The sequence below is a fragment of the Equus asinus genome, chromosome 7 (assembly GCF_041296235.1).
Source record: "Equus asinus isolate D_3611 breed Donkey chromosome 7, EquAss-T2T_v2, whole genome shotgun sequence".
Lineage (NCBI taxonomy): Eukaryota > Metazoa > Chordata > Mammalia > Perissodactyla > Equidae > Equus > Equus asinus.
The window spans coordinates 18,362,320-18,378,909 of record NC_091796.1 but is presented as its reverse complement, the minus strand read 5'-3'; the positions used below and the strand labels follow the sequence as shown (position 1 = coordinate 18,378,909).

The 16,590-nt window shown below is 44.7% G+C and overlaps 1 protein-coding gene across 8 annotated transcripts in view; it reads right to left on the bottom strand.

The window, feature by feature from the left end:
* Positions 1-16,590, bottom strand: part of ALPK2 (alpha kinase 2) — a 119,911-nt gene that overhangs the window by 23,573 nt on the left and 79,748 nt on the right. For 6 of the 8 annotated variants that reach the window (XM_070512938.1, XM_070512937.1, XM_044774797.2 and 3 more), the window contains 6 exons: positions 13,038-16,455; positions 9,901-10,048; positions 5,210-5,337; positions 5,077-5,112; positions 1,932-2,206; positions 402-490 (listed from right to left, as the gene is read on the bottom strand). In XM_070512938.1, the coding sequence (XP_070369039.1) occupies positions 402-490; positions 1,932-2,206; positions 5,077-5,112; positions 5,210-5,337; positions 9,901-10,048; positions 13,038-16,455 (4,094 nt within the window). Of the gene's footprint in view, positions 1-401; positions 491-845; positions 1,010-1,931; positions 2,207-5,076; positions 5,113-5,209; positions 5,338-9,900; positions 10,049-12,230; positions 12,292-13,037; positions 16,456-16,590 lie in introns of those variants that run through there. The other 2 variants (XR_011504385.1, XM_070512939.1) reach the window with 2 other exon arrangements.

The following is a 16,590-nucleotide window of genomic DNA, read 5'->3' as shown; positions in this document are numbered from 1 at the left end:
AGTTCTCTCTTCCCTGACACAGCGCCATATTTTATTTTCACCATGAGATGAACCATTTTGTGATATTCTTGTGTTCCCTTATATTTGTTTATTGTTTAGACAATGTAACATCCATGAGAGTAGATACCTTTTCCTTTCTATTTAACATGATGGATACATTTATTGAATTCATCCAACCACCTATACATACGTACATTTGTTTGAAGACTATTTATCAAGTGTCTTTCTGTAAACCTCTGGTGACCCAGTGGAGAACAGGACAGCAGCCATGTGTGCCTTGATGGAGCTTACAGACAGAGACCAATTGACATGCTTGTCCTACTGGTCCTTCTCACCCTCTCATCCCTCCAGGCCCCCAACCAGTCAAGGGTGGTAATACAAGAAAGGGTGAACACACTTACTCTGGCACTTCTCCAAAGCCTTCCAGAGGCTGTGCTTCAGCAGCATAGATCTTGGCATAGTGTCTGGCCGTATTTTGGACATAGCATTCCTATATCACCCGAAAACACAGGAAATCCAAGTGATTAGAAGAAATTGAGAGAGTTGCTTGGAAATGCTAATCAGATTTCCTATTATAGATCCAGCCAGTGGATTCTCAAACCTATCCCCTGGTTGGGAACACAAAACCAAAAATTATTACAACCTAGAGCTGGCCACTTACAGAAGAGCTCTGAGACCTGAAGGAACTATCCAGCTGAAGGCCAAGTGGTCTCTGGGGCCAAGTGTCCCTGAACTATAAAATTTCTGGAACCTGCATGGCTGAAGTTTACCCTTGAGGGTGCTGGTTCCTTGGCAGGACGTCAGGTAAGCTTGGGGCCTGCTGGGTTTTCCATGAGTTCTCCTACCTGAGGTGCTTCTTCAAAGGTGTAATTTGAGTTGTAAACAGTGAACACTTTGCCAAGATTGTTGTCTTAGAAAAAGCAAACTGGATTCTGCTTTCTACTCAGTAGGGCCTCTCTGAGTAGGAGTCTGGATGCTGGGGGATTTTCCATGACTGGGCCAGATGATACTTGAGATGGAAGGAATATTCAGTGAAAGAAAAGAAAAAAGAAGGGTGGATTTGGAGGAGAAAGGAAGACAATTAGCAAAATCCTATACTCGGAGAAGAGGGGCTACCTTCATGAGCACCAAGTCCCACGTGACATTGCCACATCTGGGAGAATCATGGATAACTAATGCTTAGGGCACCTGAGAGATTCATCGGAGAACACCTATTCATTTTATAGGTAATGCTTTTTAAAAGGCACCTGGTTCGTGAGAGAGCTAGACTCAGCTCTCCTGAAGCTTGGCCAGTGCGAATGTCAAAAGTGAGATACACGGACCAAAGTGGGATGGGGAGGCAGGAAGAGAAGCTAATGCTCTCCTCTTGCCTCAGAGTTCTGTGACTGAATAACACAGAGAGGTGGGAACTTAGCTAGAGACTTGGGTCAATCTCTCTCCATAGCTTACGGGCTGACACTGAACCAAAGTCAGAAAGACAGGGAACAGGACAAGTGCTGACCCTTCTGAATACACCCCAGCCACCTCCTCCTCCACAAAACAAAACACTCCAGAAACGGGTTCTGATTTTAGCTGTCCTTGGGAATCCTGGAATTTGGTGTAGCTTAGAACCCCCACTTTCCATGTCATCCTGCATCCAAGAAACGCCCAGGGATCTCATAGGGCTTCCTAGGAACAGAAACGATCCCAGCCCGGGTCAGAACTGATGAGGTGCCTCCAGACATAGGCTGAGTCCAAGAAATTACTCCTGAGAACTGAGACATGACTCCCAGCATTTAGCCTTAACCCAGTGGCTCCCTTATAACCACATCCCAAAGGGAGTAAACACCCTCTTGGAGACAATCCCATTAATTCTGAGTCTAATTTTCATCTCAGGTTATCATGGGTCCCTCTCCCACTTCAAGTGCCACCTTTAGGGCAGGTGGACCCACCTGGGCAGCGAGTTTGTAGTTTCTCTGGACGAGCTCATCGTTGTTTCTGGTCCCGTAGGCAACGGCATTGTGCACCTTGAGTACGCAGGCATGGCCGGGCTTGAAGACTGGCATGAGGCCCTGCATTACTTTACTGCGGAAGGCTTTCCGGTGGACGCCTTCCCCAAAGTGCAGCTCCTCTGTGGCAATTTGACCGCGCAGGCGGCCCCCAAAGTAGCTGTCATTGAGGAAGTCTTCTCTGAAGATGAGCTGGCTGAATTCAATCTCTTCACATCCTAAAACATAGCACAACTTTAATTAGACAGAATATCCCCCAATCCTGCTCCTTGGGTAACAAACGTTCCCACATAGGGACAATGACAAGGTTGACCTGTAGAACCTAGGAGGGGAAACCACACTTAACCCCTCACAGAGGCATAGCTCAGAGATGAGATGGGTGGGTGCTGACAGGGAGACGGGTCATTGAGGAGATGTGGGAAGATCAGTGTGAGGCCCTAGTGGATCAGATGAAAGGGGAAAAGATTGGTTGAAGCCAAACTGGGGATACTGGGAAAAGAATTTTAGACGGATCTGGAAAACAAAAGCAGAACCATGCAAGGTGATTAAAGAAAAGTTGAGAAGATAAAGTACAGAAGAGGGAGGAAGGACCAACGGTAAAGTCTGATAAACGAATGTTTCTCAACCTTTTTTCCTTGTGCCCCCCAGTGAGGAGCCTCTTAGACTTTTTTCTAACTGTCCCCCATAAAATTCTAGCACCACAGATGTACTGTATACCTGTTCATGTACTGTGTGTATATCCATGCTTTACACACAAGAAGAATACGTTTTTTTTGCCTCCCCAAGAATCAATTTTCGCCTCTTGGGGATGATACTGCCTCTGTTGAGAATGCATGTCGTAGATATAATAGGCGAAAAAATGAAGCAAAATAAGTAAAAAGAACTGCCTTTGAAGAGAAATTGAAAAAAAGTAGAATTATTTGTAAAAAAAAAAAAAAAGTAGAATATTTTTTGAGTTTTCTAGCAGCTGTTTCAGAGTCGATTCTGCACGTGTTTCAGATGACCATGCATTCAATCAGAATGTTCCATTTTAAACTAGAGACGACCAAGTCAGAGTTCAGAGAAGAAAATAAGATGGCTTTCGGGGCTGGCCCCGTGGCCGAGTGGTTAAGTTCTTGCGCTCCGCTGCAGGCAGCCCAGTGTTTCGTCGGTTCAAATCCTGGGTGCGGACATGGCACTGCTCGTCAGACCACGCTGAGGCGGCGTCCCACATGCCACAACTAGAGGAACCCACAACGAAGAATGCACAACTATGTACCGGGGGGCTTTGGGGAGAAAAAGGAAAAAATAAAAAATCTTTAAAAAAAAAAAAAAGAAAATAAGATGGCTTTCAATTAAATACGATTGTTAAGATTTTTAAAAACACCTTCCACTCCTAAAGTCAATGAAAACTGTCATCTTTCTGAATGTTTAAAAGAAGAAAGCCATCAGAATGAAAATCCCACTTCACATTTTTATTTAGAATATTCAGAGAAATATTTTTCTCTCCTTTTAAAAATATTTTCAAATCATATGTGTTAAGAGCAGACTATGACTGATGCTAGCTATTAAAAGTACAAGGAGACTAAAACTACTCTTAAAGGGTATTGATCCAGGCCAACTTATTGCCAGAAAGAAATAAAGGGGGCTGGTGGGGGATTTTCAAATAGAAAAAGTGGGCGAAGGTGCTAGTGGAAAGATGCTCCAAGACTTTTCACAAAGGCTAGCAGCAGCCTCCGGCAGAGTGACCTGTCACTGTTTCTAGAGAGAATTCGGGTGGGGCAGCAGGAAGACAGGCAGGCAAATAGGATATTTTCTCAGATAAATTCTAAGGAGAGAGTTGTATCACAGATTTCATCCTAAGGAATAGAACCAGAAATTTTCTTTTTAATTTATTGAGAGGAGTATAGTTTTTTTTTTAAAGTTAAACTTAAAAATTAGACAACAAAATGGAGAGGGAATGCTTTCTCTATAACCCAGATCTTGTCAATTCTAGTTACATGATTAATTTATTTGGAAAATTTGGACCCTAATACCACTTAAAGAATATAGGAAGTGTTTTATGTATATACAGCAGAGCCCAGTGAATATGAGCTATATTTACTCATACTGTTTTCCTTCAAAGTCTCAACATTTCTAAAGTTCAGTTACTCTTAAAAGTAAGAAGTTTGTGCCTGTCACAGCTGGTAAATTTTTAACAACCTGCCTGGGGGGTGGGGAGGCCCTGGTTTTTGTAGTGTTTTCCAATTTCTATGGTGTAAACACTCTCACTGTGGCCAATTTTAAACTGCTGGTGCGACATCACAGGAATGTGGAGCTGGGAAGAGAGGCCCACAGTCAGCTCTTAGCAGGCGTCCCATATATTAAATAGAAGAAGATGGGCACAGATGTTAACTCAGGGCTAATCTTCCTCAAAAAAAAAAAAAAAAAAATTACCAGCACCCTTCTAGGTGGGGGTGGGCACGAGTGTGGGGACTGGTAATTTTCCCTAAGAGGAAATCCATGAGGAGCATGGACTCCATTAAACGTACTCAGCGGGTGGCCCAGCGGCAGCGTGAGTGTTCAGGAGGAGCTGTTAGGCTCCTGCTACATCAGGTGTGCACAAATGTCAAAGGAAAGCATGAAACCCCATCTTTCACTTTTATTAAGATGCAAATGAATGGAGTTGCTCTCCTAGACACCTGGCTCCCTTTGGGAATCTGTTCAGCTAGTCAAACTGAAAAGTAAATTGAAGAAACAAAACAGGCTGTGTAAGTGCCAGAGGCTGAAAACTCCATGCAGATGGGCTGAATGCAAGTCTGACGCTTAAAGGAAAAAGTTTAACCCCAAACTCCCTCTCCACAGGTTCCCAACAAGTGCACGGCTACAGTCTGATCTCTTTCATAAAGAATACACTTCTGGATATTCATGGCCTCATGCACTTATAATAGGCCTTGCAATCAGGCTGAAACAGCTCCTGAGCTGTCATGCATTTCTCTGTCATTCCTGGGCTCTCTCCTACTTGGGTAGACGAGTCCATGGGAATATTGCTTCTACCACTGACTCCAGGAGCTACCTCATGCCTTATGGTTCTCCCATTTCTTCTAACATCCAACTCAGACTGGCTTACCTTTAATATCCTGGTGACTTGAAAGTTGTTGGAGAACTAGAAGACAAAGAAGAGAATGCCCTCAGTACAGATGAACATTTGGAAGTGGTAGGGGCTAGTGCTTTTCATTTGAAAGTGAAAAGCTGAAGTTTACCTTCAGCGGTGAGATTAAATTCAGCAGTCACTTTTCCATAACTGTTATTGATGCAGCAATAATAGATGCCCTGGTCCTTCTGGCTGGCTTGAACGATGGCCAAGGACACAGTGGAGTTGTCTCCTGCACTGCAATGGGGGACATTAAGGTTTGCACGCATCATCATCCTGAAGTTGCATTTTTCTAATACACTTAAGGAGAAAGAAGCTAATGCTCCTGTCCTAATGTTTTTAGAGAATGAGCTGGCTAAAGGACAAGATGGTGATAAGCGGTTTAAATAACTTATGTATCTGTAGAGGACGATCAATACATTTTTGGTTTAACACCCTCAACGAATATGCAATATTAATACACAGAAATGTCTGGGAGTTTTGACTGCCATGAGTAGACCAAGGAAGTGGAATTGTGAAATCTGGAGGATGTTGTTAATATTTCTGATCAGAATTCACCTCCATTATGTTACTGATCAGGTGTCGTGTGCTTGATGGAAACCTAAAAATTCCAAACCCAGATCTGAACACAGACACAGTAAGACACAAGAGAAAGAAGGTCTTTGCTGTATATAAGGACTCATGGCTGAAAACTCTTTTAAATAATGCATTCCCCTAGTGAATATCAACCATCCATCCATCTGTCCATCCATCCACCCACCCACCATTATTAAGTTCCAAGCACTGTGCTATGAATAGAAAAACTGGTGGGGGCAGAGGTGATGATGATGATGATGATGATGATAGCGAATGTGCATCAAGTGCTTGGTATGTACCAGCCATTGTGCTAATCACTGAAAGGTCTATTTCATGTCACCCTCAGAGCAATCTAATGAGAGAAGTACTCTTACTATTCCCAGTTCACAGAGAGGAAGATTAAGCAAATGACCTAAGGTCACACCGCTGATAAAGGTAGACTCAGGACTTAAACCAAGATAGCCTGAGCCTGGAGCCCTCATCTTGCCTTCATTAAGCTGCCTCCCCAGGTGATTTGTGATTCCTGCTCTCAAATCTGGGATAACTGGAATTGTGGGTAAAGCCACAATCTTTAGTCCAAAGTCTCAAACAAAAAACTTGCTTTGCAACCAAAAAACGATATTCAAATATTGTTTTAGTTTTGTTCTATATAATGAATTTTGTTTAAACATTCACCAAGTTGTGTGTGTGCAGGGTATGTTTCACTTTTGGTTCATTTCACAGCTCAACAACAAAGTCCATTTGTCTTGAGTTTGTCTCAGTTGCACATTCAACAAAAGAGTTCATTAGTGGTTGGTTTTTCAATAAATTTGAAGTCTCTGATGTATACATGACTCTTCTGGAATGTACCAGTGACTTAAAACAAAGTCCCCTAAATCATAATTCTTTTTCCATTGATGGGGCCTCTGAACACATCCTGAACACACGATTGAAAGCCCAGTTATAAGGGGAAGATTTCCTGACAGGGCTGAAAGTCTTAAGAGAGTCACAGAGGGGCTGGTGCAACGCCCTTCTCTAGTGGCTCATTGATTAGCACAGCATGTCTGTTCCTGAAACAGCAGTCGAGCTCCACCAGAACAGCTGGCTGCTGAACTAGAATTGTCTCATGAACATCTTCCTCCCAACCCAGAAATTCCCTGATTCTCTGATGACTTGGCCCAGAACTTTTTTCTGTCTTGACCTATTACTCCCATCCAAGACCTTTTTCTGGGAGGAATAATTTAGGAGTCAGACAGGCCTGGATTCAAATCCTGAGCTGACCTCAGGCATGTTACCTAGTCTCTCATCCTCAGTTTCCTCCTCTGGGAAAGAGGAAAGAGCAAGACCATCTCTTCGAAGTATGAGGAGTGACCAGCACCAGGCATGTGAGGCTCCAGCAAAGGGTCTAGTCTAGTGACTGGTCATGGACCATCAGAGTGGGTTAGCAGCTGTGTGCCCCGTACTGAGGCATTCAATGGTAAAATTAAAGAAAGGCACAGTCCTTGCCCTTCCAGTCTGGGAGGAGATGCACAAACAGAACATACCAACTTAAACTGTGGAAAGTGAAAAGAAGTGATCTTGCATCTTCTTAAATCAATAGGGAAAAAGCTCAGTTTCACATCCTGTTACCCTGTGAGGGACAAATCTCTTTACTTTTAGGGGAAGAAATGGACAAATGCAGAAAGAGCTGAACAGGAGGGGAGCTTAGCTGGAGACAAGCACAAAAGAAGGCCATGCCATGAACGCGATCAGAATAACATGGCCAAGAACTAAACTGGCTGAAGCGAGAGGGTACCTAACCTGGGGACTTCTCAGAGGACCCCATTATCCACCATCAGCCCCAGGGAGCCAGTAGGGGGCAGCACCCGCTGTCCCCCTCCAGTCTGGGCTGAGAAGTCCTTGGGGTGTCCTTCCTATCGCCAACCAATGAGAAGCTGCCTGCAACGGCAGCCAGCTCTTTACTCCCTGGCTGTCCAGCAGGAATGATGTGACCTGTGCTCCAAAACATTGCTCAGCTTCCAGCCAATCACTCCATGAGACAACTGCTCTGTCAAAGGCTCAGGGCACGCTAGTTACCAAGAAGGTACTGTTGGCCAGGGTAGCACCAGAGTGTGCCAACTTGAGATCTTCATGGAGTCAAGACATACCACCATCATACAAACACTCAGAGAAAGCTACCACTTCCTTCTTCTTGGTTTCCTCAGAGTACATTCGCCTTGCCCCAGCCACAAGAAAGTGTCCTGACACCTAATTTCCACACTTTAGCCTGTTAAGGAAAAGTATCCAAAACCTGGGGACAAAGGCGAAAGGATGATTGCATCTCCCTTTGTATGTCACTGTTTCAAGGGCTCACCCACAGAGGATTTAATTATAGGAGAATGCGCCCGTGCTTGTCATCACCATCTACCACTTAAACAGAACCCCCTCAGACGCTTTTAAGTTACAGCTTGTAAGCTTTCTGTCCAGGAGAAAAGATAACCCCCGACGTTTATTATCTGTCCAAGTATCTTTCTGTAAATTTATTTCAGCATTTTTTTGTCAGATTGATGATATAAATCTCTATTCCTCAACTGCTCCTTTGAACAGCTTTACCATCCTACTGGTTCTTCATTACTTAATGAGTCGAAGAAGATCTTTGCTACGTGTTTCCATTATATTTGTTTGAGAGATTTCAGATTTTTGAAAATTCTATCTTGAGAAGGCAATGAGATATTTCTTGGAGGGATATGAAAAGGAAACACTCAACTGGAATTAAGGGTGAAAGAAATTTGATAACACTTGAAAACCCACCTGAAATAATATAAATGATCTCTTAATATACAAAGGAGTTATGACTCCCAAACATTCCTGAATTTTCGCAGTGAGAAGGCAAATGTGTGTGCCTAGACCAGGGAATGTCGCCAAGAAGAAAGGAAGCAAACATCACTAAGAATTTAAAGGCCCTGGCCACATGTCATTAGTAAATAGCATGTTTACTCATGACATGTTCTCCCTAGAAGGAGGTTACGTTTTCTTAAGACACCTCGAATGGAAAACGGACCTGAATGATTCAATTGCCAATTCTGAGCTTCCAGCAAGGCTGCAAAACACTGGTTAACTGTTCTGGGCTGACGGCTACAGAAAGCACTTCAAATGAATAATTAGTACTTCTTTTTTATAAAGCTCTGGGGGATCTCCTTGACTTGAAAATCAAGTCATTTATTCTCCATTATAATTCTCCCTAAGCCATATGTAAGACAAGCAGGGGGATGACAACATTTTAGGCAAAGTGGGCCTATTACATCCATCACAATCCAGTTGGATTTTCTGGAGCGATGTTATGGAAACGAAACCATAGCTCAACTCTTCCATAGTTGCTTTTGGGACATAATTTCCAGACATCTGTTCCAAGCAGACAACTTTGATTTAGTTATATAGAAAGCTCAGATTTTTCTCACTTTTGTAGTCTACTCGTGACGAGATTAAGGGAGTAGAAACACCTCTTGTGACTCAGGGAGCTGAACTGGGACCTCCTTCGGCAGTAAGAAGCTTCTGAGGATTGTTTGAGTTACGCTGGTTTCCATTAAACAGGTGATTTGTTTCTAGAATGAGCCACCCCTCCTCAATTTATTGCCAAGAAAGGGCTTCAGGAAGCCATTCATCAGGTTCCTTCCACACGGGGAATTCCTGGCAATGGTTCTCACTCTCATCTCTCTCCCCTCCTCCTTCTCCTCTCCTCTAATATCCTAGGGCCCCGAAATAAACCCGTTATTCCTTCTTAGAGATGGCTGGTATCACCCTCAATAGCTGCTACTTTTCTATAATCTCAAGGATTATTTTTTCCTTTTGATTCACTTTCTTACCTGTGTTTGAGGTTCATCAGGTTAATGGAAATTTATGAAACAGAGAACACAGCAAAATTCACAGACATGCAGAAGAGAGCTCCTCTTTAATCTCGGAACCACACAACCTCAGGCTAGAAAATGATTTGACACGTTCCCTTGCTATTAAAAATGTAATGAAAGGTTCCAATATTTTCCTAAGGCCACAAAACTCAATGGTGACAGAGCCAGTGCAAGAACCCTCTACCATTTTCCCTGTCCAGACTTCTGTTTTCCATTACTTACTCTTCTTGGATATTTTGGGTGTGGAGTTTCTGCTTCAATTTTCCTTTTTGCTTCCTATAATTTTGTTATTTTCTTCTAGAACTGTGTCGTGAAATACTCAAGCAACAACTGTGACAAGTAACTGGGGCAAATATCGCACCTTCTCTGCACTTCCGCTATTGACTTGGAATCTTTCATCCACCAGATAGTAGAATCTTCATGAATCTCTGCAAACTGGCAGCTTAATTTTACATTTCCGGAGTGGTCAGGGAACATCTCGGCTTGGATCTTCTTCAATAATACCGGAGCTGGAAACGCGAGATTTGCAGGTCAGTGTTCCGACGATAGTTGCAAAGAGCTTTGCAGTGGGCAAAAGACTTTCTCATTTTATCACATTTAATTCTCACAACAATCCCCAGAGACAGGGATAAGAATTATTACCCTCAATTTATGGATGAGGAAACCAAGTGTCTGGGAGGAGGTGTGGCTTGCCTAAACAGTAGGAAAATGAACCAATCAACCTAACAGAAAACTCTCACTGTTCATACTTAAAACTCCGTGAGTGAGGTCTGTAATGCACAAAGTGAAATAGGACTTTAGCAACATTTTTTTTTTAAGATGGGGGAGGGCGGTTATAGATGCCTAGTCTGTAGGACCTGGGCAGAATAAAGATACTTTTAAATGATCACCAGATGGTCCAGGTCAAAATCAGAGCTGAGATTAGGGAGTAGAATAAAATCTGGATTATCTAAGTAGTAATTGTGGCTAAACCCCCAGATGCAAAAGGCAACTCAACAGCAAGTTAATTGCCGAAAAATATTCATCCATCTTTTCTCTGATTTCAGCTGTCTGTGCTGAAGATATCCTAGTGTATTGCAGTGATGTCTGACATCAGTTTCCTTAGCAAAAGAGCAGTATCTCCTTGGATGAAATGGGAGCAATAAGGAAACGATTCCCGGGGGTTAGGCTGTGACCTTTGAATATCGCCTTTTAAAATCAGGGATGAGAGCCTGGCACGCCAGGTACATGTGTAATTACTTGGGGCAGCCACTGGGCGGCAGCATAGACATTAGAACAAGACAAGGATGGCTGACCCGGCCAAGTGGTCAGAATAATCTGGCAAGCAGTGAGGTTACTGGAAATGGGGTGTCAGTCTATTACAGACCAAGTTCCATAACTCCGCAGTTTGGTAACACAAAATATTTTATAAGCCACAGCCAAGCCAAAAGTCATCAATACTGATGCTCTCTTTTGCTCTGTTGCCTCAAATTCCACTACCGTGAAATAGTTGGTGCGTTAACTGTGCCTCCCATCTCTCCCTGGTCCAATAGCATTTGGATAACAGAATGCATATTTTAAAGCTTAGTTTCTTTCCAGGAGGTAACAATGGGCTACTTGGGTAACTGAGTAGCTGAGGCTACTAATGATATTACAGGATCCAAGCGCATAATCGAGAGAGAGAAAAAATATACCAAGTACTTATTGATGGCAAAACCCATTTCAGGTCCTTTGGCCCTACTTGGCTAGCTGGGCTAGGCATTCAGGCCCACAGTCTCAAACGCTTGGGCTACCCGTCCCCTCATTTGGGACTTACTTCCTCGAGGGCCTTTCCAATACTATGTGGCGGCAGCCCTCATGGGTGATTTGCAGATACAGAAATGTGCCTAAGACTGCCAACCCCATCCACAACCCATTGTCAGTTCTGAACATAGAAAAGCGGGGCACGGAGGGAGGAGCATAAAATGAGGGTCTCTGAGAGATGTGAAGCTGGCTTGGACAAGAGGCCTCAGGGCTTTGGAAAGGACCCCTGTTTGTGTGAGACAGAGGTAGAAATGCAGATGAAGGAGCTAAAAGGAGGCCTGGGAGCACAGCTCAGTTCATCTTCTGTGTATATTCCCGCCAAGCGCTGAGGGAAAAGATGGAGAAGTCCCCTGGTGAACATAAAGCTTCGGCTGTACTAAGCTTTGAATGTCAAGAAAAAAAACATCACTTGTTTTGTTTTCTTTCTTTCAGAATCATCCAAGTCATCCCCACTCCCCTCCCTGCTCCTACTCCTACCCCACCAGGTCACCACCCTCCCAGAATGCTGTGCTCCCAGGCTGCAGCCCTTCACGATGGGGAGGCTGTGCCACGACTGAGATGGAACCTTCCCACTGCACGTGGTCCTCTGCAGAGTCCTTTCTCCCACAGTAACTTGAACAACTATGCACAAAATGTCCAAATAGACTGTTTCCCTCTGGGCCGAAACCACTTGAGAGATCTTTTAAAACATTGCTTCATTCTCTTTAAATATGTTTTACAACACATATACTAGAAACCTGGTTGGATACCTCCAAACTCTTCGGAAGGCAGTTTTGTATTTAATTCTCTCTGCACCAGAGGCTGAGGGCCCGTCTGAGCTGGACTGGGAGTAATGAGCGCCCGCCCTGAGGTCTGAGGACTCGGGTGAACGCCATAGCGTTCTGCTCCAGCACACGTGGGCCACTTTACCTTGTTGCAATATTTTCTCTTCTGACTTCTACCAGATTTCATGGGAAGGGAAAGAAGAGCTCTGAAATAAAAAAGGCTAAAATTCAGGTTATGGGATGGAGTTTGAGGCTGAAGTGATTTCCCAGGCAAAGCAGAAGGGACAGCAGTTACAAGGGCTCTGAGTCTGGAACCTGGAACAGAGACCCCAAGGGGCTTCAGACTCCAGTAATGGGGAGGGTGAGTTGGAAAGAAATTTTATACTCAAATCTGGAAGAAAATCCAATGTTCAATTAAGCCATTTTTAATGAAAATAAATGATTAAAGAGAAGACTCCCAAATTGTACCTAAATGTTTATTTCTGTAAATCCTGCTTAGCATGTGGTCTATTTAATTACACTAATTAGCTACACTGATTAACACTTCTGTTTATCTTTTAAAATATTTTTTTAAGGGATATTAAACAGAAAGGCATCTTAATCACGCTCCTGCAATTAAACATACCTACAGGCAGCCTGTACCAGCGGTTCTCCCCCCAGATTACCTGGGAACTTATTTGAAATGCAATTTCTCAAGCCCACATGTTGAATCAGAAACTCTGGGGCTGAAGGCCAGCAATCTGTGTTTTAATAAACCCTCCAGGTGATTCTGAGGTCACTCAAGTTTGAGAACCACGGGCCTACATGCCAAGCCATTTGGTCACAGCCATAGCATCAACACTTACCCAGTGGAAACTTACCTTCATTGCAAAGGACTCAGCAGGACACTGGAACTTGACATCTGGTCAACAAACCCAAACTTTAACAACGACAGGAAGCAACAGAGCCTCACCTTTTCCTTCTCTTTGGCAAGGTGACCTTTTTGGGTCTTTTTTCTCATCTGTGGGTGATACTGATGTTTCAAGTTTAGGAATCTTTTTAAGAGAGCTCCAGCTCTTTTTGATGTTTTCCTTCTCTTCCAATCTCAGTCTCAGGGCAGCCACCCTGGACAGAATTTTCTTCTTTACTCCTTCAGCTAGATGTCCACTTCCTGAGGTTTCTTGCTTCCTCTTGACTTCCTCCCACCCAGTCGCTGCTGGGGGTGCTGGGGGGAATCTGTCAGTCTGGTCTGCCATGTGGCTGGGCTTCTCTTCTCTTGACTTTCTCCCATGGCCCAGGGTGCAGCCCTGTTGACACGGGTCCTGCAGCGTCTTAGGCACTTTATCTGATGCACATTCTCCCGAAATGAATGCCAAAGTCATTGCCGGGGAGCCAGGCGCACTTGCGGATTTGGTTTCCCCAATTTGGGGCTCCACTATTTTAGGTTCCTCAATTTTGTGGCTTATTGAAAAGTTTGTGATGTTTCCTTCAGGAGAGGAAGTAAAGGGCACCTGAGTAAGACCACTAGGAGAGGGCAAATGTTTCCCATACTCACTCTCAAAGGCTCCCCTTTCCTTTGAGTCAGAAAATGCATATTGATGGTTTCTGGGCTTAACTAAATCATTCTTGGGGATGTCATGAATTTGACCTGTGGAGCTGTGAGTATCAGCTCCAACAGATGCATGAGTCATTACTTCAAGACAGCTAGAAAGAGGCCAAGTGGGGAAAACAAATTCTGCTGTGCTGTTTTTACTTTGTTCGGCCTTCCCTAAGCCTCTCTCCCTGCCTTCTTGTGTTTGGCTTCTGCTGTATCCACTTGGAATTGTTTCTCCACCTTTGTCAGAACACGGGACTTGCAAAATGGCTGGTTGGACTTCTGCTGTCGCTCTGTCATGTTGACTCTGTTCAGCCTCCCCTCTCTCACTGTCTTCTTGGCTTTGGTTGATGCTGTTTTCACTTGGAATGGTTTCCCCACTTTGCTGGGGGCATGGGACTTGTAAGATGGCAGGTTGGACTTTCACTCTCTGGCTCATGTTTCCATCATTCAATTTACTCTCCTCTCTGATGACACCCAGTGTGGATTCAGAGGGCTCTGCTATTTCAGCCCTGGCACACTCCGTCACACTTGTTTCATCAATGGGATCTACAGAGGACTCTAGGATTTTAGGGCAGGTCAGAAACTGTTTAAAGAAGGCAGGGTGATCCACCTTGAGTTGGTTTTCCTCTTGGTTTTGACTCACATTGTTATCATTTTTCTTCCCTCCAGTTTTGGAAGCCTCTGATAGCAAATCTGTGACACATAATTCCTTTTCATCTACAGGGTCCACAGACGACTCCATGAGTCTGGCTTGGCTCAAATATCGGGAAGAAAGACAACTCCAATGTGCATGACGGGCTGGCTCTTCACTTTCATGGATTTTTCTGTTATTAGCAAGGGCTGAGCCAGACTCAGCCTGAGGATAGTGAACTGAAGCTGCAATTTCAGAGGGGTACAGTTCAGGCATGGCAGCATCTGCCTTTAGAACATCAGAAACAGCCCAGATCCTGTTAGGGATCATGGGAACAGCTTGCAACTCCTTGCACTCAGAATCTGTCAGTTGTTTTGATGGCCAGACTTCTGGAATGGGAGCATCTAGAGTTATAATCTTCAGCTTGTTGCCTGTTTCCCAAAGTCCTGGTCCGCTCTCTTTAGATTCCTCCAGGAGGATATTAGAGAGAGGTGGAACATTGCTCAGAGCCTGACCATGTTCTTCCACAGTAGCTTCTGCCACCACAGACATGCTAGTCCCCAGGCCTGAGCTCTGCCCTCTTTGCTCCCTGGAGTTTGCTGATGAGTGGTCTGAGGGCACTGGGTTCATTTCCCCTTGAGCAGCCGATGTCATGGGCAAACTTTCTTGGAAATCATCTTCAGAACGAGAACCCTGGTGGGGCAGGCTCTCCTGCTGGACCCTCTGTGTTGTTTCACTTCCTTTTTCTTGTAAATTCTCTTCAAGGCCCCTACTGTCTGCTCTGTCCACAGTCCGGCCCTTCTCTCCAGACTGGTTATCAATCTGAAGAGGGGAATTGCTACAGAAACCCTCTCCCTCTGGGAGTGGGGGAACACAGATGTGGACTCCTGGTCCACTGGGAGCCAAGTAAAGGAGCTCTTCCGGAGATTCGGTTGTGGAACCATTTAAAATATGACCCAAACATACATTGGAAGGAAGTTGGAAAATATTTTCATCTGGTGCCTGAGGTGAGCTCTCCCCTGGGCCATCTGCGTGGCTGTTCCCAGCAACTGAAACAGGGAGGTATTTGACTGTGTGGACTTTGGTGGCAATGGTAACAGCTGATGTGTCCCCACTCTCCCTGGTCACCTGAAGGCACTCAAGATTAGCAATTACTGTTGTCGGCCTCTCCTGAGGAAATTTCACAATTGAGCTGTGACTAGCTGGTGTGTCTGTTGTGTCTGGGCCACTGGTACTGGGCCTCTGGTCATCTCCTTCTTTAAATCGCACGAAAGAGTTATTCTCACAAGATAGAGGCTGTCTTTCCTCAAGCCCTCCTGAGAAGCTGGGGCTCGGCTTCTCCTGGCCAGACTGTACCACGGAGGCCAATGTGGAGGTGGGATTCTCCACCTCGGCTAGACTTTCCCCTGTGGCACCTTCACTGGCTTTCTGTGAAATGTTCCAGGTGAAAGTACTGATAAAAAGAGGGGACACGGCCGAGTTTCTGTCGTTGCTGCTTTCGCAAGTAGCCTGTGGAGGCTCAGAACCTCGTGTCTGAAAAAGAACATCCAGTGTCTTGTCATCAGGAGAACATAAATCAGATACTTTGCTCTGACCTTCTGCCAGCTCTAAGTCCATGGGGCAAATTTCTTGAGGCAAATATTTATCAACTGAGGCTCTAACAGGAAAATCCATGGTATCACATGTTTCTTGCTCACCTGCTTCAAGAAGCTCCCTTGCACACATTGCTTCTCTGTCCCTTGGCACATCACACACAGTTTCCAGGGTGGGGACGGTATTTGCACATTCAGGGGAAGCAACAGAGAGAACCTCGGGCTCCACGAGGTCAGCTCTGCCCTCCTGGGGCAGGCGAGCTGACAGCTCGTAGGCGGACATAGTTGCATTATTGGCTTCTGGGATGCTCAGCTCAGGTCCTCGTTTTCCCCGAGACTGTCTGGGTGCGTTGTCTTCTCTGTCTTGGTTTTCTCCATGCCGTGGGCCTCGAGGACAGATTTCTACCTCCAGGTATTGGGCCAATGGTGCCTTTTGATTGTGGATCCCTCTGAAGTTGGGGAAGGAATTTGCTGTGGTCCCAGTAAATGCAGGCTCCTCCCTGGCAGGCTCTGAGAAAGCTGGCATCCGGCTGAGAGGGCTTCTCTCCCTGATGGTTTCCTGAATTTGCACCTAGGAAGATGAAAAGTGATATTAATAGAATTGTTCCTGGGAGAGCCCACAACAGGGCATAATTGCAGTCCCTAGAGCGTTAATCCTTGATAACTGTAATAATGGGCAAGAAGAGCAGCAGGAATGATTGCAATC